At 51.7% G+C, this 25,726-nt stretch overlaps 1 protein-coding gene across 2 annotated transcripts in view; it reads left to right on the plus strand.

The window, feature by feature from the left end:
• The window catches only part of MGMT (O-6-methylguanine-DNA methyltransferase), a 267,048-nt gene extending 243,153 nt beyond the window's left edge, over positions 1-23,895 (plus strand). For both annotated transcript variants that reach the window (XM_052661083.1, XM_052661082.1), the window contains 2 exons: positions 17,347-17,486; positions 23,668-23,895. In XM_052661083.1, coding sequence (XP_052517043.1) covers positions 17,347-17,486; positions 23,668-23,877 — 350 coding nt within the window. In that variant the 3' untranslated portion in view covers positions 23,878-23,895. The remainder of the gene's footprint in view (positions 1-17,346; positions 17,487-23,667) is intronic.
• The last annotated feature ends 1,831 nt before the right edge of the window (positions 23,896-25,726 follow it).

Raw genomic sequence — 25,726 nt, forward strand, 5'->3', positions numbered from 1 at the left:
CTTGGTGGCCCTCACCTCTGGTGTCCATGCTGTTGGTGCTGCCCCAGCTGAGTCAGGCTGGCCCCGAAGGGCCCACAGGGTGCGGCAGGAGTGATGGCACGGCTCCCGAGGCAGGGAAGGGCCCTTGGGTCACTTCTTCTGAGAGAAGCCACCTGGTGTCATCAGGACACTCAGGCAGCCCTTTGGAGAGGTCGCGTGGGGAGGACCCAAGGCCTCGGACTTTGCAGAGAAGCCCATGGTTGGGAGACAGTAGGGGGCTTATCCTGCTTTGGTCTCTCACCTGCTCAGAACAGGGGGACCATGTCCTCAGGCCTTTGTAAAGGGGCAAGGACTGCCCTTTCAGGGAAGTATAAACTGCTGGAGGACCGTTGCATGACCTTATGGGGTTGCCGCCTGCCCACAGCAGCCCATCTCGGCTCTCAGCCCTGGTCCCTGAAAGGAGAGGAAGGGACCAGGACCCCCTGGCTGGGCCGCCTCCCTGCCCCCCAGGGGAACTCCCTGCATGTTCACGGAGGGGTGCCCTGGGAGGCCCTCCTCCCACCTTCCCTGCCACCCACCCGTCGAGGGCACACAGTACCCCCTTCACCCACACCTGCGCGGCCTCGTCCTCATTTGAATAGGTGAGAGACCAAAGTCAGCTGCACAATTGGAGCTGGATTCCATCACTCAGAATTCAGCCACAACTTCTTTTGAATTCTTCAGCTGCCCTGCGGCAAAGGCTCAATGTTGATACTGAGATTAATCCCCAAAGAGCCCCTCATTTCTCTGCAGAGAAATTAAAGCTTGCCAGTTTTCCTTTTGCCTGTCCTTCTGACAGCTCTGTCAGTAATGATATGCCTTCTCCATGGCGTAATCCCTGTCCCACGGTAAAGAATAATTCATTAAGAAATTAAGGGCTTAGCTTCTTTCTGTTGGGTTGGTCATCAAAAGTTAGCTAAAATTATTTAACAGACCTCAGGGCTGTTTTAGACAAGCTCAAGAAGCCGCATGGGTGGGGATCTTTCAGACTCACCGCCCTACACCCCTGCTTTAGATTTGCCCATGTTCCCAGTCATGTGACACCAACTGGAACCTCTCATGCTGGGCCCAGGATGGTGGGGCCATGCTCCCTTTTAGACTTGCAGGAGCAGCGAGGTATCTGTTGATGCAGCTGGATGCTACAGAGGGCTAGCAGGCGGCTTGGAAAGCTTCTGGAGGAACGCACGGGTGTTGTGGAGCTGGGTTGGAGAGGGGTGGGATAGTGTACCTATGCTGACGTGGTTTTATAGGCCGGTGGGGCGTGTAGCCTGAAATGGCAGGGATCTGAAAGTCACTAGCAGCTGGTCCCTTTAATGCCGCTGGACGGAAACCACGAAAAGAAGGCGAGGTTCGAGGGAGGCCTCTTCATCGCCACTGTGGGCACACAGAGGGACACCCGCATTGGAAAGCGCTGTGTCATCTTAAATCTGATCACCCACCTCTCTGTTGTTTGGATGACGAGATTGTGGCCGCGGGCAGCCCTGGCTCCCATGGGCCAGGCTGGTTCAGGCGACCAGCTGAGAAAGTCTGGAGTATTTCTGAGGGGAACAGGGGAAAGAAAGGCCCTGAGATGGGGCATGGGGAGAGGCAGCACGCTGGGAGAGGAGGCGCTTGGGGCTGGGGGTCGAAGGGAAGCAGGACCAGAGGCTCAGGCTTGACGCCCACACCCTTTTCACAGGGACCCTCAGGAACACGTCAACCCCTTCTCTCCCTCCCCCTTCTTCCTTTTTTTTTTTTTTCTTTTTACAGCCTTTCTCTGTATTTCCTATAGTGTTCAGAAACTGCTAACACCGTTCAAAAGTCAGTTATCCAGGTTTGAGCTGAATGACAATTATTTGAATGGTAAAGGGTGTTAATGTATAATTATTCACATTCATACCAGGACATTCACAGTTTAATCATTTCTCTGTAGGCTTCCTTAAGTTTGAGCTTTAAGTCTTAGGCATAATTCTTTTGTTAAATAAGTTTCGGGAGCTCTAATTATTGGGAGGGTGAACACAAATACAATATGCCCAGGTGCAGCCGCGAGGCTGTTGAGCCTACCTCACCTGCACCAGCCTCGCCAGGTGAGAGCCTTGTCTCCCCGCAGCGGGTGAGGCCGGGGCTCGTTTCCGAGGGCTGATACAGTCCAATCTGCCAGCGAGATGAGCTGGAAGACTGTTCTGGTACGCTCCGGGCCAGCCGGGCCCTGCTCCTCTGGCCAGGCGTGGACAGGGAGGGGCCACCTAACCCTTCATGGAGGTCGTCTGTCCTCTGGACCCCTCTGTCCTCCCCGGAACTCCTGAGGACCTCAGAGAGCTTTGAATTACCAGCATTTTTTTTACGTACATTGACCATGTTGAAAATTAGACCTGAGAGTTTTTTAGTGTATTAATTTATTCTAAAGTAATAATAAATTCACTGCGTATTATCAAAGCTAATATATTCATGTGAAAATAACTATTTTCCAAGATCAAAAACACAGAAAAGCGGCGCTGCTCTGCGCTTTCTCCAGCCTCTCTAATTCTTGCCTTAGTGGAAGGCAGGCAGACTCTCAGAGCTGCTCCTGCACTTAATCTGTTTATCACACATCAGGTGGCTTATGGGAAGCTCTTCTATGTACTTGAGGGAGAATGAAAATTTAAAAGGCAAATAGCACCTCAGTGTTACTCTGATAATAGTGTTCACCTCACAGTCCCCCTAACTGGGTCTCTGGGACCCCGAAGCTCCCCAGACTGGACTGTGAGGACCACTGTTCTAAAAGTAAAAAACGCTTATTGTTCCTGAAAGTTGCCCACTGTCTCTCTGCACGTGTGCTCGTGCTCTTCAGGCGTGTCCGACTCTTGGCGACCCCGTGGACTGTAGCCCGCCAGGCTCCTCTGTCCATGGGATTCTCCAGGCAGGTGTGGGTTGTGTGCCGTCCTCCAGGGGACCTTCCGGCCCAGAGGCTGAGCCCGTGTCTCTGCGCCTCCTGCATTGGCGGGAGGCTCCTTACCACTCGTGCCGCCTGGGGCTCCCCCGTTGTCTCTCTGAAGGTTTGTGCTGTGTGTTCCTGATTTTTTTTTTTTTTTTCATTTTTTTCTGTGTTCCTGGTGTGGCAGAGGTGAGTACCAGCGGACCACAGGCTCTGACTGCCTTTGTGCATGGTTTCAGTAGGCCCGCCCTTAGCTGGACAGTTACTCCAGGCTCACCCACAGGACAGAATCTCCCTCCACGCCTGTAATCTGGGCTCTCAGCAGTGCTTGGGACCCCAGAGTCCCCACTGGGAACCCAGAGGCCGGTGCCATATTCCCTCACCTGGAAAAGGGAGCCCCAGGTCGGGCACTTGCAGGAGGGGTAAGTGAAGGGCAAGGAGACCACATCAGCTGCCTGCCCCAGTTCCCACTGGGGGTCCCTTCTATTGACGCAGCCCCACTCCTTCCAGGAAACATACCCACTCTTCAAGACCAGGCCCTCAGCAGTTGTGCCCCAGCATTTCCCTCCCATCTCCCTGGTTGCTGCCCACCATCCAGTGCCACAGTTTTCTGCAGGCTGTTTTTGTCGTATGTTAGAGAGAAAGGCTGGCTTGGGGCTGTCCCCCACGGCCGCCGCAAGGCAGCCCTCTTCACAAGCTGGGAACGTCCCTTGGGTTTTCCAGGTGGAGTGTCTCACCGTCCTGACCAGCCCAGCCCAGAGATACTGGCTGGCAGAGGTGTGTCTTTGTCCCTGGCACTGTGTCACTCCAGACCCCACTCCCAGTTGCACAGCAGACTGTCACAGGCCTCACGGTGTGTGCCATCCCCCATCAGGACACACACACCCCCTACCCCCGTGCACCAGGCTGACACTCTCAAGTAGGTGTATTTAGTTCATGTGGTCTGACTTGGTTAGGCATGTGCTGAAATGAAAATACCGTGTTGATGCCTGAACCTTTGAGGTGACCTGTCAGCTTTTTTATTCTTTGCTTTTTCTCTGCTGCTGATAGGGTTGTGGAGGTCGTATGTGATATAGCGGAATCAGTTCAGTTCAGTCGCTCAGTCGTGTCTGACTCTTTGCGACCCCATGAACCGCAGCACGCCAGGCCTCCCTGTCCATCACCAACTGCCAGAGTCTACCCAAATCCATGTCCATCGAGTCGGTGATGCCATCCAGCCATCTCATCCTCTGTCGTCCCCTTCTCCTGCCCTCAATCTTTCCCAGCATCAGGGTCTTTCAAATGAGTCAGCTGTTCGCATCAGGTGGCCAAAGGATTGGAGTTTCAGCTTTGGCATCAGTCCTTCTAATGAATATTCAGGACTGATTTCCTTTAGATAGACTGGTTGTATCCCCTTGCAGTCCAAGGGACTCTCAAAGAGTCTTCTCCAACACCACAGTTCAAAAGCATCAATTCTTCGGTGCTCAGCTTTCTTTATAGTCCAACTGTCAATCCATACATGACTCCTGGAAATAACTGAAATTTCCCTTAAGCAGTGTTCCATTTCATTTGAAATGAAATATACATGTATTACAGCACATGGAAAGAAGAGAGTGTTTACAAGTCATCCAGTTCTGATGTCAGAAGCAGCTGTGGCTGATAGAAGTGAGGCTGGCACTCTGGAGGGCCAGCGTCAGGGGACTTCTTCATGTTTGTAGATACAGAGGCCCCTCGGCATGTGCGGCCCTGGCCAAGCCCAGTTAGGAGCAGGGTGACCTGCTCTGGCCCCTCCAGAGGCCCTCTGCTGGGCTGCTGGTGCTCTGCCTGCAGGGTGTGGCACCAGGCCCCCTCGTGCCTCGCTGTGCTGGACGCTGACCGCTTCCCTGTGGGAAGGCTGGGGCGAAGCCTGCTCCAGCAGCAGCTGTCCATCCTGAGCGTGTCTGAGAGCTGGTGGGGCCACAGTGCCCCTCTGCCCAGCTGTTCTCGGTGCTTGCATCGAGACTGCTCCCTGACGGGGCCGCATCCCCAGCCGTGCCTGAGTCCAGCCGCTTGCTCTCAGCCGGGGGCCGTGCCTGCCTCTGCCAGCTGCTCTGTCACCCAAGTCGGGCTTGGCAGGTTGAGGTTGCTCTCAGGGTAAACGGTGCAGCTTGCTTCCCCCCAGCACTAGCCGCCCTCAGGCGGACTCAGGGAAGACCAGGCCCACTCCTCCATTCATCCCGTAGATGCTCACTGGATGCCTCCTCTGGGTCAGCCCCAGAGCTCTCTGTTAAGGTGCAGACCCCTCAGGCAGGCCCTTGCTCTGAGCTGTGTTGAGTGGAGGGCCCACCATGACGACTGTATTATTAATGTTGAGGGCGAACTTGTAGAGGAGAAAGACGAGGCAGAGAATGTGACCTAGACTCCAGTTTAAGTAGATATCTTGACCTTTAGGAAGAAACTCTTCTTTGGTTAAAGAAAAGGTGTCTAGAAAATGTGTTTCCTTCTATCTTGTCTTTTCAGAAATGTGGTAAAACTGAATTTTGTGGTTTACAGTGCTGTGGATTTTAATACATGTGTAGATTTCTGTAATTGCCGTCATGAGCAGGACACGCGAGTTCCATCACCTTAAACGCCCCGCTGCTGCCCGTTTGCATCACAGCTGCCTCCCCGACGCTCGGCAGGCTCCGCTCTGTGCTGTCACCAGGCTTGCGGCACTGAGAATGTCATGGAAATGGGCTCAGACGGTATTTATCTTTTGAGCCTGGTTTCTGTGAATAGTTTAATACCTCTGAGATTCATCCAAATTGTTTTATGTATCTGTAGTTTATTCCTCTTAATTGTTGTATTCCACAGCATAGGTGTTATCTTCATATGTTTGTTATAGCCATTCTAATAGGTGTGGAATGCTGTCTCATCATGATTTTAATTTGCATTTCTCTAACAATTATGTTGAACATCTTTTCATGTGCTTATTTACCAAACCATCCTCCTTTGATGAACTGTCAATTCAAGTCTTTTGCCCATCTTTTTAAATGAGGTTGTTTGTTTTCTTACTGTTGAATTTAAATGTTTTTGTATATATTCTGAATATAAGTCCTTTATTGGATATATTTCCAAATGTTTTCTCCCAGGCTCCAACCTGTCTTGTATTTCTTAACACTAACTTTTACAGACCAGTTTTGTTTTGTTTTCATTTTGATGAAGTCCAGTTTACTTTTTAATTTATGGATTGTGTTTTTGATGACATCTGAGAACTGTTTGCCTAACTTTGGGTCACAAAGGTTTTCTCCTCTACTGTAAAATTTTCTTTTTTAGTTGAAAGTTTTATTTAAATGATTTATTTTAAATTAATTTTTAAAGGTATGAAATTTAGGTCAGAGTTGAGTGTTTTGCATCTAGATACCAAGTTTTCCATCACCACTTCTTGAAAGTAATATCCTTTTTCCGTTGAAATGCTTTTTGCAACTTTGTCATAAACCATTTGGACATTGTATGTTAGTCTCCTTTGAAAGTCTCTCTGTTTATCCCTTTATAAATTTCACATTATCTTGATCTATAACAGCATAATAGTATGTCTTAAAACCTGCTGGGGTGATTTCTCAGCCTTTTTTTTTTTTTTGCCTTTTGCCTTTATCAAAATGTTTTGACCATTCAAGTTCCTTTGCCTTTCCACATAAGTTTTAGAATCATCTTGTCTATATCTTCAAAAATACCCCTGGGATTCTGACTGGAATGGAAATAAATCAGTGGATCAGTTTTTGGAGAATTGAAATCTTCGTAATACTGAGTCTTCCTATCCATGAACATGGTATGTCTCTCAAATTATTTAAGTTTTCTTTTATAATACTGTCAATACGTCAGCATTTTGTAGTTTTCAGCATAAAGATCTTGTATACAGTTAGATTTAAATCTAAGTATTTCAGTTTGGTTGGAGCTATTACCGGTAACAGAGCTGTGATTGGCTTTTGTGTGTTGACCTTGTACCTGGTGACTCTGCTATATTCGCCTGTTAGTTCAAAGCTGGTTTTGTTGTTGGAATGTTTGTTTGTTTTGATTGATTCTTAGGTGTCTTCCAATAAACAAATCACATTGCCTGTAAATGGGGACAGTTTTATTTCCTTCCAAAATATATTTATTTTCTTGTCTTATTGTAACAGCTAAAATTTCCACTGTGATATTGAATAGGAGTGGACATCCTTGCTTCTTTCTCAGTCTTGAGGGGAAAAGCATTCATCTTTTCACAGTTAAGTATGATATTAACTGTAGGTTTTTTGTCATTACCTTTATTGGGTTATTCCAGGATGGCTGAGAGCTTTCATCATGAATGGATGTTGAAACTTCTTAAATTTTTTTCCTACCATGATTAATATTATTTTGTCTTTTTCTTCATTGGGCTGTTAATATGGTGGCTCATATTAGTTCATTTTAAGTAGACCTTATTTTTTAGAACAGTTTTACATTTACCAAAAAAAAAAACAATAATAATAATTGAGTTAGTACAGAGAGTCCACCTGTACCCACATCCATTTTGCCCTGTAATTGACCTCTTGTATTACTGATACAGTTGTTAATTCAATGAACCAGTGTCGATATCTTACTTAACTAAAGTTCATATTTTATTCAAATTTCCTTAGGTTTAACCTAATGTCCTTCCATTTCAGGAGCCAATTTAGGATATCGTATTAGAGTCGGTCATTATTTCTCCGTAGATTTCTCTTGGCTTTGACATTTTCTCAAGATTCTCCTTGTCTAAGATGACCTTTGTAGTTTTCTAGAGTACCTGACAGGAATTTTGCAGAGTGTCATTATATTAGAATCTGTATGATGCTTTTCTTCTCGTAGACTGGAGTTACGGACTTATTGGAAACCGCAGAGGCAGAGTGCCGTTTCATGGAATCAGGTCGAGGGTCCACACTGTCATTGTGCTTGAACACTGTGGAGGTTGGCATTGACCTCTACCAATGTTAAGGTAGAGTGAAAGTCACTCAGTCGTGTCCGACCCTCCGCAACACCATGGACTGTAGTCCATGGAATTCTCCAGGCTGGAATACTGGAGTGGGTAGCCTTTCCCTTCTCCAGGGGATCTTCCCAACCCAGGGATCAAACCCACCCACGTCTTCTAAACATTAGCTCATACTGAAATCTACATAGGTTTCTAATCCATTATTACATGGATCATTCTAGCCTCCTCCTCTTGCTTATCTGTACGCTCCTCCTCCATCAGAGAGAAACTGGCTCCCGTCTTCTGCCACCCATTTACTTAGTTATTTGAGCCCAGCATACTGCATCGCAGTGTTGGGGTTTTTATCCTGTGCTCCATGGGAAGCAGCCTTGTCACCCAGAGCACAGGGGGCAGTGCGGCTCCTTTCGCCTCAGTCTCACAGACTCCGCTTGTTTCCAGAGTTGCTTAGGTCACTGCTCCTCCTCCCACACACTCCAGTGGGGTTGGCATGCATTTGCAGGATGGTTAGAGTCTCCTGACCACTTGCATTCTTTCCTGGAATCCTCCATTCTCTTAAATATTTTGTCGCTGTTAATTTGTATACATTTCATGTATGTCTGTACGATTATTCCTTTTACAAAATGTCCAAAATGTCACCTAGTCGGAGTCATACAGCATGTATCCTTTTCAAAAAATTTTTCCCACTTAGCAGTGTGCCGTTAATATCCTTCCACGTCTTTCTGTGACTTGATAGGGCAGTATTTACATGACTGCATGATACTCCACTGTATGGATGTTCCATAGTTTGTTTATTTATAAAAGGGCATCTTGGTTGCTTCCAGCTTTCAGCAGTAGGTAATAACGCTGCTGTAAACATCCATGTGCAGGTTTTTGTGTGGATGTAAGTGTTCCAATCTGTTGAGTATAAATACCTAGGAGTACAGTCACTCGTTCGTGTGGTAAGCTTCTGTTCAGCTTTGTAAGTAAGAAATTAGCAAACTTTCTTCCAGAGCAGTTGTTCTGCTTTGCATTTTCATCAGCAGTGACTGAATATCCCTCATCCTCACCAGCAGTCAGTACTGTTGAGGGTTTTTTTTTTTTATCGGTTGGTTTTTAGCCATCCTAATAGTATCTAATCGTATCTCATTATGTTAACCTGTAACTCCCTAATGACAAATGATGTTCATCATCTTTTCAGATGGTTATTTGTCACCTGTATATCTTTTTTGGTGAGGATGTGTCTGTTAAACTCTTGTACTTAATTGCTCAGTCTTGTCCGACTCTTTGCAATCCCATGAACTATATAGCCTACCAGGCTTCTCTGTCCATGGGATTCTCCAGGTGAGAATCCTGGAGTGGGTTGCCATGCCCTCCTCCAGGGGGTCTTCCCAAGACAGAAGACCCACTCCCTGGCGCCGCTCGTGTGAAGCCCAAGTTAAACTCACATCCACTTTATAATTGGGTCATTTTCTTGTTGAGTTTCTAATAATTCTTTGTGTATTTTGTATACAAGTCCTTTATCAAATAGATATCTTGCAAATTTTTCTTTCAGCTTGTAACTTTTCTGTAAGGTATCTTAACAGCATCTTTCACAGAGCAAAAACTAATTATGATAAAGTTCAACTTACCCACTTTTTTCCCTTTCGTGGAGGTTTTCATAGTTTTGCCTCTTAGATTTAGGCCTGTGATCCACTTTGAGTCAGTTTCTGTAGAAGGTACATGGTCTGTCTAGATTGATATTTTGCATGTAGCTGCCCAGTTGTTCAAGCACCATTTTTTGGAAAAATTATCCTTTTTCCATGGTCTTGCCTTTGTTCTTCTAATTCTCTTCCATTGATCTATGTATTTTCACACCAGTATATCCTATCTTGATTAATGTAGCTTTATAAGAGATTAATTTTTCAAATATTGAATCAGCCTTCCATTCCTAGGACAAACTCCACTGAATTTTAATGTCTTATTTTTGATATGTTTCTCAGTTTGATTTGGAAGTACCTTGTTGAGAATTTTTGCATATATGTCCATGAGAGATCTTGATCTGTGCCTTTCTGCTTACTTTTTTGATTTTGGTATTTGGATCATGACAGCCTCATAAAATGCCTTAGGAATTGTTCCCTTCTCCATTATTCTGAAAAGGTTATGCTGAATTGATCTTTTCTTTTAAATGTTCGATAGAATTTTCTGGTGGAATTATCCGGCCCCGTGATTTCAGAAGGCGTTAAACTGTGAGTTCAAGCTCTTTGGTAGGTAAGGGGCCTGCAGTCACCTGCTCCACCTCTGTTGGGCTTTGGTCGTTCGCCAGTTTTGATAAATTGGTCTGTGCATCTGTGATACTGAGTATTGCACACAGATTTTTTTTGTAGGAATTATTTTTATCAACTTAATGTCTATGAGGTCAGTAGTAACATCCCCTCTTTAATTTCTTATGGTAATAGGGGTTTTTAATAAGTCTTGCTAAAGATTTACCAGTTTATCTTTTCAAAGAACCCGGTTTGGGTTTCATGTATTTTACTCGATCACTTTTTGTTTTCCGTTTCACTGGTTTCTGTTGTTACCTTTATTATTCCTTTCCTTCTTCTTTGGTTTATTTTTATTTTCTTTTTCTGGTGTCTTAAATTGGAAGCTTATTATTGTTATGGGCTTCCCTGGTGGCTCAGATGGTAAAGAATCCGCCTGCAATGCGGAAGACCCAGGTTCAGTCCTTGAGTTGGGACGATCCCCTGGAGGAGGGCATGGCTGCCCACTCCAGTGTTGTTGCCTGGAGAATCCCACGGACAGAGGAGCCTGGTTGGACCATGGGGTCGCAGAGTTGGACACGACTCATCAACTCAGCGCATTATGGTTATGTTTTATACTATCATTAATTCGAGACCTTTTTTCTAAAATATGCATTTAATGCTATGAATATCCCTCTAAATAGTGCTTTAGCTGAGTCCCGCAGTCTGTGATAGGCGCATTTCCAGTTTCATTCGGCTCAGTTTTGTTTTCTTTTCCTTAAGACTTCTTCTGTGGCTCATGGATTATTTAGAAATAGCGTATTCGCTCTTCAGATATTTGGAGATTTTCCTTTTCCCTTTTTCCATTGTGATCAGAGAAGATCATCTGTCTGATCTCAGCTGTTTTCAGCTTGTCAGTGTTTGCCTTATAGCCCGGAACATGCTGTGCCTCACTCGGTGCCCATGGGCACCTCAAGGGTGCAGACTCTGCTGGCACTGCGCGTCCTGTCTGCGCGTCCTGTGAGCTGAGACGCGTTGGCTGGTGGCGCTGTTTCCTTTCCGCAGCCTTGATTTCCTGTCAAATATTTCTGTCAGTTACAAGAGAGGAGTAGTGAAGTCTTCAGGTATAATTGTGGATTTGACTAATTATCATTTCATTTTTGTCAGCTTTTGCTTCATGTATTTGAACCCTGTTGTTAAGGTACATAAACGCTTAGGGTTGGTATGTCAGACATTTATTTCACTTTATTGCTATCTTACTTCTTACATTTTATTACTTTATTATCACATAATATTATCTGATTTCTGTCTTTTCCCTCTGTTTTTCATTTTTCGTTCCCCATTCTTTCCTTCCTTTGGAATAGTTGAGCATTTTTTACGTTGTCATCTGTTTTTCACCATATCATCTCTTACAGTTTTTCTGGTGGCTGCTTCAGGGATTATAATACTTACATACATCACTGTCACAGTCTAACTGGAGTCAACGTTTCACCACCTTAACATGGAATATAGAAGCCTTAACACCACGGAGCTCTTTCAACTCCTGCTGATGGTTTACACCTGCATCCACTGAAAATCTTACCTGTTGAGGTCATGGTTTTACTTTCAGTCATTAAACATATTTTGAGGAACTCAACAGAAGAATAGTCTGTGGTATTTAGCCAAATAGTTACCGTTTCTTTTGTTTTGCTTTTATTCCTAATGTTCCATGCTTCCCTGTGGTATTATTTTGCTTCTTCCTTGAAGAGCTCCCTTTAGCTTTCTAGGTCTATTGGCAATGCATTGTCGCTAGGTTTTTTTGATCTAAAAATGTCTTTATTTTAACTTCACCCTTGAAGGATTTTTTTTCAAAACGGGATATAGAATTCTGAGTTGATGGTTCTTTTCTCTCAGCACTTTTAAAACTGCCATTTTGCTTCCTTCTGTCCTCTGCAGTTTCTGTAAAAATTCTACAGTCATTCAAACATAGTTTTCCCACAAATAATACACCATTTTTCCTTGTTTTCCAGATTTCTGTCTTCATCCTTAGATTTCAGCAGCTTCTTGATGGGTTTGGGAGTGGATTTCTTTGGGATTGTCCCTTTGCACATGGCTGAGCTTCTTAAATCTGTGGTTGTATATCTTATGCTAAATCTGGGCAATTTTTAGCTATTATTTCTTTGAATTTTCTCTTCTACATGACACTTTGCTTTCTCTCCTGGAACTCCAGTAACACACGTGTTAGGCCTTCTGGCTTTTCCAGCACGTCCCCGAGGCTGTCTTGGATGTTGTTGTTTGCTTTTGGCGTTCTTTCCTGCCTCTCGGGTTGACCATTTCTGCTGACTTGTCTTCAGGCCGGTCAGCTCTGCGTCGGGCACCTCCAGTCTGCCTAGAAGCCCATGCTGTGCAGTTCTTCCTTTTTGGATATTGTATGTTTCAGTACTACAGTCTCTGATTTTTCTTCGTAATTTTCATTTTTTTGGAAACTCTTTATATTTTCACTTGTTCCAAGGGTATTTTCCCTTCTCACAGCATTCTTATCACAGATCCTGTGAAGCTGTCCTCAGTTGGATGTTTATCAGGTCATTGCATTGTACAGTTTGGGTGTCTCACAGTTTTGTTAATTACACCTCAGAAAGGTTGGCGGGGCAGGGGTTGTCAGGAGAGTCTTAACTTCCAAGTCTTCTTGGCCATTACAGTTGATGATTTTCTTTTCCCAGGAAGGCTGAGGATTTTCTGGCTTTTCATATGCTGAGTGTTCTGGACCTTATAACCTGCTCATTTTGAATAGATGTTCTGAGATCCCGAGTCTCATGTGAGTCCTGTGGGTAACGCTGATATTCATGTTGGCAAGACCCTTGACCTGGCTGGATGCAGCCCCTCAGTGTCTGCGCCCTGCAGCCTCCACGGCCTCCTCAGGGCCGCCCCCCGGGACCATAGCAGGGGCTCAGCCTTCCCTCCGTTCTCAGTCTTGCGTTTCACGTCGGATCCACCCGCCCACCTCCTGGTCTGGTGTGGTTTCCCAGTCCCCTCTTCCTCCACAGCCTCCCTGGTCCTCTCCCACACACTCCTGCAACTGCACGGGCCTCTGGGGCTGGGCAGCAGGAGCAGAGAGATGGGGAACGCAGGGGGCCCAGCCGCCTTTGGGCCCAGAGCCCTTCTCCTCAGAAAGGACATTTCTCCTCAGAGCTCTCAGCACCTACCGGCCCCCACCATTGCCACCCCCTGCACACACTGCAGGATTGCCTGGGGCCAGAGAGTCCGAGATAGTAGCCCTGGGGGGGCTTCCCCCTCCTCAAGGCAGAGAGGGCTCCTGGGCTCCATCTGAACTGACACCACCTCCAGGGTCCAGGCCGCAGTCCGTCCTGTGTGCATGCAAAGTCCCTTCCGTCTTGTCTGACTGTGTGACCCCTCCCCACCCCCCGGACTGTAGCCCACCAGGCTCCTCTGTCCATGGGATGCTCCAGGCAAGAATACTAGAGTGGATTGCCGTTTACTTCTCCAGGGGATCTTCCCCACCCAGGGATCAAACTTGCATCTCTGAAGTCTCCTGCATTGGCAGGCAGGTTCTTTACCATTAGTGCCACCTGGGAAGCCCACAGTCAGTCCTGGCTGGGGATTTCTGAAGTAAATGTGGTAAACGGGCGCCTCATCGCAGTGCGTCTTCCAGTTCCTCTCCCCAGGCCTTTCCTCCCCACGGCCCTGCACTCTGTGCCCAGGCTTCATGGAGGCGCTCAGTAGCGTGTGCTCGCCCATCCTGTCGCTCTCGTGGCCTCCCTCCCGGGCTCCTTCCTGGGAAGGTCGTCTGGCTGCTTTGATGCTGCGCAGCGTCAGGTCACATTAGCCGATTTGCTCTTGAAGAGCACGTGGTGTGAGAGCTCTGCTGGATCCGCCTGATGAGAACCTGGTGCTCACTCCAGGGTGCTGCGGGCTCCCCTGTGCCAGAGCCCAGAGAAAGCCAGGTCTGGAGAGCCTGCGGAAAGTCGGAGCCCTGTCAGGTGGCCGTGGCCCGGGCGTGGGCACCAGGCTCGGTGCTATGCAGGGCATCCCACAGGCATGTAGTGTCGCCAGCAGCCCAGCCCACGATGTCCCATCCAGCAGCCCAGAATGGGGGGAGGGTTTAGAAGACAGTCTTCACCAGGTTTAGGTGGCTACAGTGGGCGGGTCTGAGCAGCCACCCAGGCTGAAATGGAAGTGACCAGGCCCCTAGGATAAGGGGGAGCCAAGAAGCAGTCTTGACCCCACCCTGAGTCCCAGAGCAGGCTGGGGACGGCAAGGGAGAGGAGCGCCCAGAGTGTGGCCCTGGGGGCCGCGGCCTGCCCTCCGTGGGGACCTTCGCGGGAGAGAGAGGCAGTGGTTCGGTGGTTGCCCCTTGCTGCTGCTGTTGGTCAGTCGCCAGGTCGTGTCCAACTCTTTGTGACCCCATGGACTACAGCATGCCAGGCTTCCCTGTCCCTCCCTGTCTCCCAGAGTTTGCCCAAGTTCATGTCCGTTGCATCAGTGATGCCATCCAACCCTCTCATCCTCTGTCATCCCGTTCTCCTCCCGCCTTCAATCTTTCCCAGCATCAGGGTCTTTTCCAGTGAGTCAGCTCTTCACATCAGGTGGCCAAAGTGTTGGAGCTTCAGCTTGACCATCAGTCCTTAGGGCCACCTGAAATGATGGTCCTACCGCTAAAGATTTATGTGGTCACCTCACCAAGACTCTTGAGTCCCTTGAACTGCAAGGAGATCCAACCAGTCCATCCTAAAGGAGATCAGTCCTGGGTGTTCATTGGAAGGACTCACGTTGAAGCTGAAACTCCAATACTTTGGCCACCTGATGCGAAGAACTGACTCATTTGAAAGACCCTGAGGTTGGGAAAGATTGAGGGCAGGAGGAGAAGGGGACGACAGAGGATGATATGGTTGGACGGCATCACCGCCTCGATGGACATGAGTTTGGGTAAACTCCGGGAGTTGGTGGTGGACAGGGAGGCCTGGTGTGGTGCAGTTCATGGGGTCGCAAAGAGGCAGACACGACTGAGCAGCTGAACTGAACACCTTCAAGAGAGTGTGTTTTCCACATTATGTTCACTTTTTGAGCAGATTTTTTTTTACTACATTTCAGAATGATATTCAACAGCTCACAGTGTTGCCTCCCCCCAGTGTTGCCCCTCTTTTTTGGAGAAGTGGGGCTCAGGTCTGATTTTTGCACAGGTCCAGGGCAAAGGCATTGACTCTGAGAGCTGCTTAAGACTAATTAATGCATTTGCTCCCTACAGGGTGGATTGAGTTCCAGGTTTAAAAAAAATAATGTGCTTGATTGCAAAACACTGCATTTTTTCAGCTATCTGTTCTAATATATTGCCGGGCATGTACAAGATGAGAAACGGTTTCCTGTGAAAAATTGACGATGAAGCCGAAAATGTTTGTTAAAACTCTGTGTCCACACACGGGCTTGTAATTGTTTCATTATATGATGCTTCTGCCCTTGGAAGGAGAGGCGCTCTGTGACTTGGCAGTAACCCGTCAGAGCAACCCCAGGGCTGGCACTCCATGAGGGCAGAGGAGCGGACATGGCTCCTCGGAGCCGCTCCGTCTCCAGTCCCCTTCGCACGCACCCCTCACTGTCCCTGCCGGGTCAGTAGGTCCCAGGCTGCTCTCAGGACAGCCTGGGCAGCATCCTCTCCCCGGGCCAGAGCAGGGAAGACAGAGCCGGCAGCTCTGCTCTCGGAGGAAGGCTGGAACCTGGCCTTGGCGTCTTGCAGTATTGACTTGAGCTGCTTTTATTGTTTCTTTTTCAAGACAGCTGTCCCTGAAACCTCTTTTCTCCAAGTTACCACCAAGCTGCCTTGCTTTTCTTTTTCCTTCCTTTTATTTTTAAGTTAGGCACAACAGTGGTGACAATAATAATGATTAACAGTTTGATTTCAAAACGCTTTCTAAAGAAATCACAGTAAACAAAGTCTGTTTGCCTAAGGAAACCCTCGCAGCAATCAGCTAGTCACACAACCGCATGTGCTAATGAACCCAAAGCTGTTAATGTGGTTTCTTCAGTTAAATTGATTCATGAATTTTGAAGAGAACATTATCTAATGAATTTTCTTTGAATAGAAAGCAATTAAAAGGACAAATCAGTCTGATTAACCCCAAAGTCACCCTCCTGCCACAAATGGTGTAGAGTTTGAAATTATATCATAAAAAACTAGAGCACATTTGCTATCTTTCTGCCCTCTACTAATCCATGTAAATTAATGAACAACAAAGTCAATTTCTTTGCTGACCCTTTTCTAGTATCACCTGGATTATGCTGATGTTTAATTTGCTTAATGTTATAATAAAGACTAAACAGATTTTTTTTCCCAGTGAAGTGATTATCATTCCTTTCAGTTAAGAAGTGATTTTTATTATTTAACACGCGTGTAAGGGTGTGTTTCCTTTAAGAACCAAATCGCACTTGGCCAGCTTGGCATGAAGTGTAATTAGTGCTGTTCTGGACCCAGGAACTGCCCGTGGAATCCTTCCCTTTGTCGCTGTGTCGGGCGCTCCTGCCCTCGCCTTGGAGAGGGGGGTGGTGGGCAGCTCCCTGTCCCATGCTCGCGGGCACGCGTCTTCTGGGGAAAGATGAGAGGCCTCGAATGAGACGGCCCGGCGCATGCCCACCTCTGCAGCGCCCTGCCCACCCGGGAGCGCTCTGAGCCGCAGCAAAGGGAGGGGCTGTCCTGTGTCCTCCTCTTCACCCTTCACCCCTGCAGCAGCTTGACGTGACTGCTCATTAAAACGGGGGTAAGGCTGTTTTATCTTTGCAGCTCTGCTCCTTGCAGATGCCTGGAGCCAAGGTCGCCGCCAGCCTCGTGGGTCGTGGTGTCTGGCATCCTCAGCCTGCTCACTCTCGGGTGTGGCGGATAAGCTAGCGTCAGACCGTGGTCCAGCCCACGGCCTCCTTGTCCCTCTGCATCCCAGCTGTAGCCGGGACTGAACAAGCAGTACAGAGCTTCCGAAGTTGGTGCGCACGCAGGGCCTTCTGTGCGTGTGAAGTGAGCCGTGTGCCGGCCCACACCCGCGTGGGCCCCAGGAGAGCACGCCGCAGGCCCACGTGGAGCTCCGGGGAGGTGGGAGGGCGAGCCGTCTGTGCTACCCGCTGGCGAGGCCTGTGGAGGTGCTGGCCCGCCCTCGGCTCACCTCCCGCGCGTCCTCCTCGTCAGCGACGTGGTGGCAGGACCCGTGCGGAGCTGGGTTTTAATTAAGTCACACCTCTGTGTGCGCTGTTGCGCTTTCTCTTTCAGGGCTGGCGGCTATTTGTATCTTAGCTGTTGGAGCTGTTTGTCCCAATAACGTCATTTGCTTTCTCCCTTTCAGAGTCATTCACCAGACAGGTGTTATGGAAGCTGCTGAAGCTTGTGAAATTCGGAGAAACGGTTTCTTACCAGCAATTAGCAGCCCTGGCGGGCAACCCCAGAGCAGCGCGGGCCGTGGGAGGAGCCATGAGGAGCAACCCTGTGAGTGTGTGGCCGCGGTCAGCGGGGTGTCGGGGCGAGTGTCAGAGGCAACCTGGGCTGCTGGGGAGGAGAGGACGTGTTCACGTCAGGGCCTCTGGAAGGGGGTCGTCCAGTCTCGGAAGGCTGTGGTGTGGGCCTGGCCAAGGCCACACTCGCCTGAGGACCCTGCAGGGGGTGGGAAGGGCACCCCATCCGCACAGCAGCTCGGCCTCTGGGAGCCCTCACACGATTGCACGGGGCCCTGGAACATCTCCGGTGTCGTTAGTCTGCAGTGCCCACCAGACCCGGGCACTGTCGCCCCGCGACACGCTCTGCAGACCCCGGTGCTGTCACTCAGGGACAGCCTCTCCAGACCCGGGCGCCGTCGCCCTGGGAGGGTCTCTGCAGACCCGGGCGCCGTCGCCCTGGGACGGTCTCTCCCTGAAGCTGTAGGGACTCTGTAACATGGTGGGAGAGTGCCATCCAGTCAGGAAAAGCCAGCAGATGGTCACATCGCGGGGTGGGGAGTTACTCCATGAATCGACCCAGTTCTTAAAACATTGCCATGGCTTTGCTGTGTGTTTTCAATACGGTTTCCGTCCGTGCTCGCTGGGGAGAGGCAGGGTTTGCCCAGCATGGCCCGCGGCCCCCTCCCCTCAGCTGGTGGCCCCGGGACAGGGCCGGTGTCTTGAGAGGGCGGCCACTCGGCCTTCCACACAGAACCGCACCGTTGTGGGCACAGGGGCAGCTCCTGTGGGTGGCGTGAGCTGTTGTAGTGTCCGTTTGCCTGGAGAAGAGTCTGCGTCCATGTTAAACACCCCAGACTGTCAGGAGCAGTGCGCGGCAGATGACGGCACCGCCACCTCGCAGGTCTCGAGCCCCGCGCGGCAGGGGCTGGGGGAGTGGGTCGGTGTCGTGTTTGCCTCTCTTGTGCTTCCATCGCAGCGTCCCAGTGTGTCATTCACACACGCCATCTCCACAGGCTGCAGGCCTCGTTTGCGTGGCACACATGGGTGACCCTGCATCAATTTCCAGGGGTAACTGTTGAGGCTTCCCAGTGACGCTGACGTGGCTCCTCCCCTCTGGAGGCCCCCGCCTTCTCCCAGATCCCTCTGTTGGACAGTGTGACCCCACCCTGTGCTGTGTGTCCACGCAGGGCCTCTGGGTGAGCTCTGGAGGTGCCTGCTTCCTGCATCCCAGGGTCCCCGAGCTGTGTAGAAATTCTCCCGTCTGTCTGCACTCCATTCACGCCCTGAGGATGCTTGGTCCTTCTGCTCCTCTCCCTGAGGGCCTTCCCCTCCCTGAGGCTGGCCTTTCATCCCAGCACTGCCTGCCCCCTCGGCATGTGCAGCCCCGCTCACTGGCGTGCACAGCAGCCCACACCTGCCCCTCGTGACACCCGCAGTTCCCCACTTTCTGAAGTGGCCAGGCCGTGGCTGCTGGCGACAGCGCGTGAGGCAGCATTCAGAAACCTTCACTGTCCTGCAGGCAGCAGGACTGCCTCCTCCTGCTGTTGATCTCTGTGACTGTGTCTGCTCAACTGTGGCCCCAGCCCCTGACATCTGTAAAGCAGGTTCTCACGGGGCCTGAGACGCTTCTGTCCGTGCAGTCCCTGTCCTGACGTCCCCATGGGCGCGTGCCCAGGTGGCCTGAGGACACGGGGAGGATCCTGCCTGCACCGTGGCCCCTCATGGTGGTGCCGTCCCATAACAAGGGCGGTGCGGTAGCTGTGAGCCACTGGCCTTGCCCTGGGCATCCCTCTGTTGCAGGGCATTGCCTGGCCTCACACAGGAACCCCAGCCTGACCAGAAAGTTGCAGAGGACCCAGTAGATGCCTCCAGGGGTGGCTCAGAAGAGCTGGGGTGCTCCCGGAAGGAGACAGCCTGCGTGCCTTGCAGCTGGGCCAGCTCAGCAGAGTCAGCCGTGCTCAGAGGTCTTTGGATCATCCATAGAGCAGGCTGAGGGGTCCTGAGGGGACCCAGGGAAGTGAAGGGGTAAGGGGCCGACCCAGTGGACACGTCCCCCTTCTCATGCCGACGGCAGAGTCCAGCCACAGAGCCACACATGGGCACAGGGAGTGTGGCCTGGAGATGTACACAATGAAGCCATCTCTGTGTTCAGGAGGAGCATGACAGACAGACGGACACAGAAGCTGCAGGACACCCTGGCGCTTATGGTGCGCCCATTCCATGGTGTCCGGCAGTAAACGAGGACGCGCCGGCCCCCATGATGGCCTGTGCTCGAGGCGTGGGCTGCTCACCTGCAGACTGAGGGGTGGTGTCTGCTGCTGGGGGGGTTTCAGCCCACCCCAGGCCCTTGGTTTTTCCAGAATTTTCCATGAACGGATTAATAGCCCAGGTGTAATGACTTGGCAGCCCTCCAGAATGCCCTGTCCCAGACCCAGCCCTGGGGCGGCAGTCTTCTGGTGAGGCAGGTTGACAAGGGCTCACACCCTGCCTGATAAAGCCCCTTCCTGTTCATCCTCAGAATTTGCTAAATGCAGTTCAGAAGCAGTCAATACTCGGCAGAGAGTTTCCCCACCTTTTCCTAAACAAGTGCATTCCTGAGGAGTTCGTTTATTCGCAGATCGCCACGAGCCTCAATGACCCCCCGAGTCTTGTCCTGCCAGTCACCCAGATGGCTGTTGATAAAGACTTAGCTTCATGTTCTAAGTGTCAGGGCTGTCAGTGGGGCTGAACCATTTGACCAGAAGAAAAAAACGCACGGGGAGCTATTGATTACAGCTTCTCAGTGTCACTTGTTCACCAGGATTTAGGTATTGATGAGGCCGCAAGTGAAAACAAGCTCTTTCCCTTGTGGGCTGCTACCCACAAGAACAAAGGCAAAGCTGGAGAAAATATTCAGCCAGCACCAGAATCAGAGGGATTCCATTATTGATTGAAAGGCCCCTTCGTGTTATTTTTGTTGGAGACAAATCTATGGGTTTGGAAGTTTTATAGCATTTGAGAAAGGGTCTGTGTAAGTGATGGATTCATGTATTGGATGAATTAGATTTCACAGCATGAAGATTTCAATGCAGCTATGATATTATGAGCTACTTGGTTATTGATAAAAATTACATTTCATGCAGCACAGGCTTTAAAGGAGAGGGCATAGAGGGTATGGATCCTTTGGAATGTCCTTAGGGCCACAGTGAATTTTAGCAGGTTTCATTATTTTAACAGTCTGGAACCTGCCACTGAAATTAGCATGAGCAGAAGCAGTGTTCCCGTTTCTGGAGGTGAGACTCGTGTGTGTTTGGTCAGTCACCAGTTCCCAGGAAAGATGAAGACTGATCATAGCTGTCTCTGTAATTGCTATTCCAGGCCAGCAGTCTGTCATCTGCATGGTGCTTAGAGAGGGTCACGTTACACACTCACAGTTCCGTAGCTTGTTGGGCAAGAGGGAAGAAAAGCAGAGCTTGTGTGTGAAGTCTGCTGTTCGGGAGGAGAATTGAATTGGGGCCCAAATGTTTATGAAACTAGATTGAATTAGTGTCTACCTCCTTATCAGTCAAAAACTTGACTTGTGTATTATCTAATCGTGTCCTCCCAGCAGTTATTAATGTGACTACTGTATCTGTTCCTGAAGCTTCCTGTTCCCCCCGGTTGTGTGCTGTGGGCAGGCCCCCAGTGTGGCCGCTTCTCGCTTGGTCAGACTGTGCGGGAGAGGAAGCCCGAGCCCTCCTCGCGAGGCTAGAACTCCACAGACAGCACGCGTCACCATGGCAACCCAGACCCCCCAAAATCCGAGTCAGGGCTGGTCTGTGAGGCACAGGAGGTCAGACTGCCACCTCCGGGCCCTGCCTCTGCGGTCCCCCGGGGCGGCATGCAGAATGCGGGCCTCCAAGCAGCTTTCGGACCCGGACGAGAGGCTCGCTGCACCCTCAGGTTGCGGAGTCTGGCCTGGGCTCCACGGAGGGCGTGCAGTCACAGCATGCATGTCAGGCATGTTCTCCCTGCCGTGTCCTTACTGAGCAGCGTGTCCAGGACAGGAACAGGGCCGGGAATCCAGCCACCCTCCTGGGACAGGGGCCACCCCACAGAGGGGCACCCCTGGCGGGAGTGTGTGTCAGGTGCCAGCGGGTGGCAGCCTGCTCCACCCGCAGTGAAGGCCTTGGGTGAGGGCAGAGATGACCTCCCGGGGAGCAGAGGCGCCTGGTTACCTTGGGCGGAGGCCCCCCACACGTGGGGTCTCTGAAGCGCCCAGCTCCCCACCCTGGCCCCACTTCAGACAGGACCCCCATGCCGCGGGGCAGGCGGTCCCTCTGCCGGACTCTGCAGGTTCTGGGCGGACATGCTCCTGCCTTCCTCTGAGGACGGTTGCTCAGTGAGTCGCCCTCCCGTTGGGGGTGGGAGGGGGCCAGACCAGCCCAAGAGCCCCCCTCCACCTGCAGTCAGAGCCCCATGCAGACAGCAACCCTCACCTTCAGGAACGGACCCAGTGGGGCTGCCAGGGGCCACCGGGAGGGCAGAGTCCCTCCAGTGGGGTCACCATGAGGAGCGTGGGGCAAGGTGGGACTCGCCTGTGTGGCTGCAGGAGGAGCCACAGCCCCTGCCAGAGTCGCGTCCAACACCTGTGGGCCCCGCCGTCCGGTCCACTCCACTCCGTGGGGCCTTGCGATCCCGCAGGTCTGTGTGCGGCCGGCTCCGGGCCAGTCAGCGGTGTGCCAGCCCGCCTGCCTGTCCAGCCTCCTGGGAACTGGGCCTGCCCCTCCCCTGGGGCTGGTGCGGCAGCGTCGTGAGCTGCAGCTGAGCCTCTCTGGGAGGCAGTGCTGGGCCCGTGTTTCCTGGTGCGTCTCAAGGACGCTCAGCACCTGGGCGGCTGTTGCCCCCAGGATCCTAGCAGTAGAGCCTTCCTGACGGTCGAGCGGTTCTCCGTGCTTGTGTTTGCTTTCATTGTGAAGTGCCCTTGCTTTCTGTGGAGTCACCCTGCTGATTTAGGCAGGTACCTAACTACTCTGCTTGTCTCCAGATGTGAAAGGCGCAGGGCAGCTTTGCCTTCCGGTTAGGGCTTTTTTGGGAGGTGGGGAGGACCCTATGGGAGGAAGGGTTGGGGGCAGGTCCCCAGGGCAGAGGGTCGGTCCCAGCCTTGGATTGGGGGTCTGGCGACCGCTTCTCAGATAGGAACAGATGAGAAGCAGAGCTTCTCAAACTTCTGTATCAGAGGCTAAGGAGGGAAGCAGCACCCCTCAGCGCCCCCAAGTCCACTGGTATCTGTAAAGCAGGGTTGGCAAGCAATTCCTGTAAAGGGCAGGACAGTAAACGTTTTCAGTCTTGCGAAAGCAGCCACAGATAGTATGTACCAAGTGGGCATAGCTGTGTTCCAGTAAACCTTTATTTTACAAAACCAGTTGCTAACTGCATGGGCCACATCCGCAGTTGGCCAGCCTTGGAGTTAGAGTGGCCTCTGAGCACAGCATTCCCTGACGTTTCCTCTTACTTCTCGGAAATGCTTGGGAACTTGCGTGGCACTTAAACTTGGGAATGTCTTCTTAAATTCTGTATGTATATATTTTAAATCACTTATCAAGTGAAATTGTTTTCTCCTTCCAAATCCTAGCATGAAGGGATTCTCTAGAACCCAGCCTTTTTGGCACCAAGAACCAGTTTCGTAAAAAAGAAGTTTTTCCACAGACCCGGGATAGGATGGGGGTTGGTTTTGGTTTCACCTGCCGCTCCCCCCGTGGTGGGGCCTGATTCCTCACAGACCACAGACCGGGGTGGGTCTGGGGGCTGGAGACCCCTGCTCTAGAAGATGCCCCACATTTACCTTAGGCCTGCCCCAGCCCACCCAGGACACTCAGAGGCCAAGGGGCGACTCGTGCCGAGACAGGGCCTGCACGTGGGTGGGCGTGGGGCCAGGCTGACATGGCATCTCCATGTGGCTGGGGGGCCACCAGGGTGGGTGTGGGGCCAGGCTGACATGGTGCCTGCACGTGGCTGGGTGGGGGCCACTGGGGTGAGCGTGGGGCCTGCACGTGGCTGGGGGCGCCGCCGGGGTGGGCGTGGGGCCAGGCTGATGTGGTGCCTGCACATGGCTGGGTGGGGGCCGCCAGGGTGGGTGTGGCGCCTGCACGTGGCTGGGGGGACCGCCGGGGTGGGCGTGGGGCCAGGCTGACGTGGCGCCTGCACGTGGCTGGGTGGGGGCCGCCAGGGTAGGCATGGGGCCAGGCTGATGTGGCCACCTTGCTCTCTTGCAGATTCCCATCCTCATCCCGTGCCATCGAGTGGTTTGCAGCAGCGGGGCCATGGGCAACTACTCTGGAGGCGTGGGCGTGAAGGAGTGGCTGCTGGCCCACGAGGGCCATCCTGCCGGGAAAGTGGCCCGTGGAGGGGGCTCCTGTGCCACCGGCTCCTGGCACGGGGCCCTGGGCAACACCACCAGCTCCCAGCCCACTGGCCGAGACTGAGTGTGTATGGGCAGCTTGCTGGGCATGGGGTGTGTGCTGGGGGGGTGGGGGGGTGGGGAGTGCTGAGGGGGGATGGAGGGTGCTGAGGGGGGTTGTGTCTCATTAAAGGAGCCAGAGTCTCAGAGGTGTCATGTGTCTGCTTCTGTACGTTTTACCACGAAGAGAGCCCAGAGGCTGCCTCCCGTGGGTCCAGCTTGCTCATTTCTGTTACTGTGATTGTACCCTTGCTGATTCTTTCAAGTCAGAGGTGAGAGAATGGGAGCCTGGCAAACATGAGGGCAACTGCCCTTCAAGGAAGGGGCATCTGGTGCCCACCAGGAACCACTGGCTGCCTCGGACACCAAGGTGGTACCTAGAGCCAGGCGGGCCCCGGACCGCCAGACCCCCATGCAGGCCCGTCCTTGGCAAATTGGTCTGCTTGCCGCGCGCTCCATGCCTGCCCTTTCCTCTCAGCTGCCAAACCTGCTGGGGTGATGCTACTGAAGGAACGGGGGCAGCCCTGAAACGACACGCTTACTCTGAGGCCCCAGCTTTATCTTCCCAGCTGCCAGAAGGCTAATGTAAGGTGCATCCATTTGGGGTCGCGTCAACAGAATAGAAAATAACCACTTGCCAGAATAATTTGGGAAAACAAATAGCTCTTGGTGCCTGAAATGGCCCCTCCTGAGGAGTGGAGTCTCGCCCAGCCCGTCTCTCGCCACTTCCGGCCTGAGTCCTCTCAGGACCCAGGGCGATGAGGGACGCCTGCCTCTCCTTCCTGACTCGCCACCCCCGACCCTGGGAGTCCCGCGGCTGGCGAGGTGGGTCAGCCTCGGTCACTGTGCAGGTGGGGGCGTGTCCCGCACTTGCTGTGCACACCGTCTAAGGCGGGAGTGCCGCGCTGCCGTCTCTGTTCACACCCGGGTGAGGGCACAGCCCTGGGCGTGTGTGTGTGTGTGTTCACACCTGGGTGAGCATGCAGCCCTAGGCGAGTATGGTTTGGGTGCACTCTGACCTCAGCACTGACCTCACACAGACTGACTAGGCTTTTCTCACCGACCTACAGTTCTTTGCATCCCTTTTTTATATCAGCCAAATTAATTCTGGATTTTTCTCTTAAAAGTAAAGTCCGACCATTTCCCTGCTGTCTTCTGATCTGGTCCTCCTCTGGACTTCTTTAGAGCCAAACCAGAGTCTTTACAGGGAGCTGCCTGGATGTCTGATCTCTGTGGATGGACCCTGAGTCTCCCTGCTCCGTTCACTCGAGCTCATGGCTCCCTGGGTGAGCCTCAAGAGCTGCGAGTGACTCCCCATCTGACATGTCAGGAAGGTGAGTGGGGTCCCCGGTGCCCTTCGCATCTGGGGGCTGTGAGGGTGGCTGTGTTCTGAATTCTCTGAGGAAAAGGCTGTGCTCCAGGGGCTTGCAGCCCCAGGATGCTACTGCTGAAACAGAACCAGCTGCTGGGCTGCTTCCCCAGCTCCCAGCCTTGGGGCCTCGGTGTGGGGCTGTCAGCACTTCTGATGCAGGGTGCCACCGAAGGGTGCTGGGCTGCGCTGGGGAGGCCCGGCCCCCGCTGCTCAAGGAAGGACTTGAAGACAGGATGGGCTGGAAGTCCATCAAAGGCCCTGGGACAGTCCCCAGGACACGTGCTGTCTGTCCCGGTTGCCAGCGGACCAGCAGACCTCTCCGCAGTGCGGTCAGACCTTGAGGATGCATCCCAGGCCCCACACCCTCTGCTCTCGGGCTGCTCCTGGACCTGGAGAGTGGGCATCTGTGATCTCCAGGTGCCCCAGCAGCGGGCAGCGAGGGAGGGTCCCAGACCAGGCAGCCCGCCGGGGCCAGGCCCCACCCCCAGGGGGTTCTATCTGG

Source organism: Budorcas taxicolor, chromosome 23, assembly GCF_023091745.1.
Source record: "Budorcas taxicolor isolate Tak-1 chromosome 23, Takin1.1, whole genome shotgun sequence".
Classification (NCBI taxonomy): Eukaryota; Metazoa; Chordata; class Mammalia; order Artiodactyla; family Bovidae; genus Budorcas; species Budorcas taxicolor.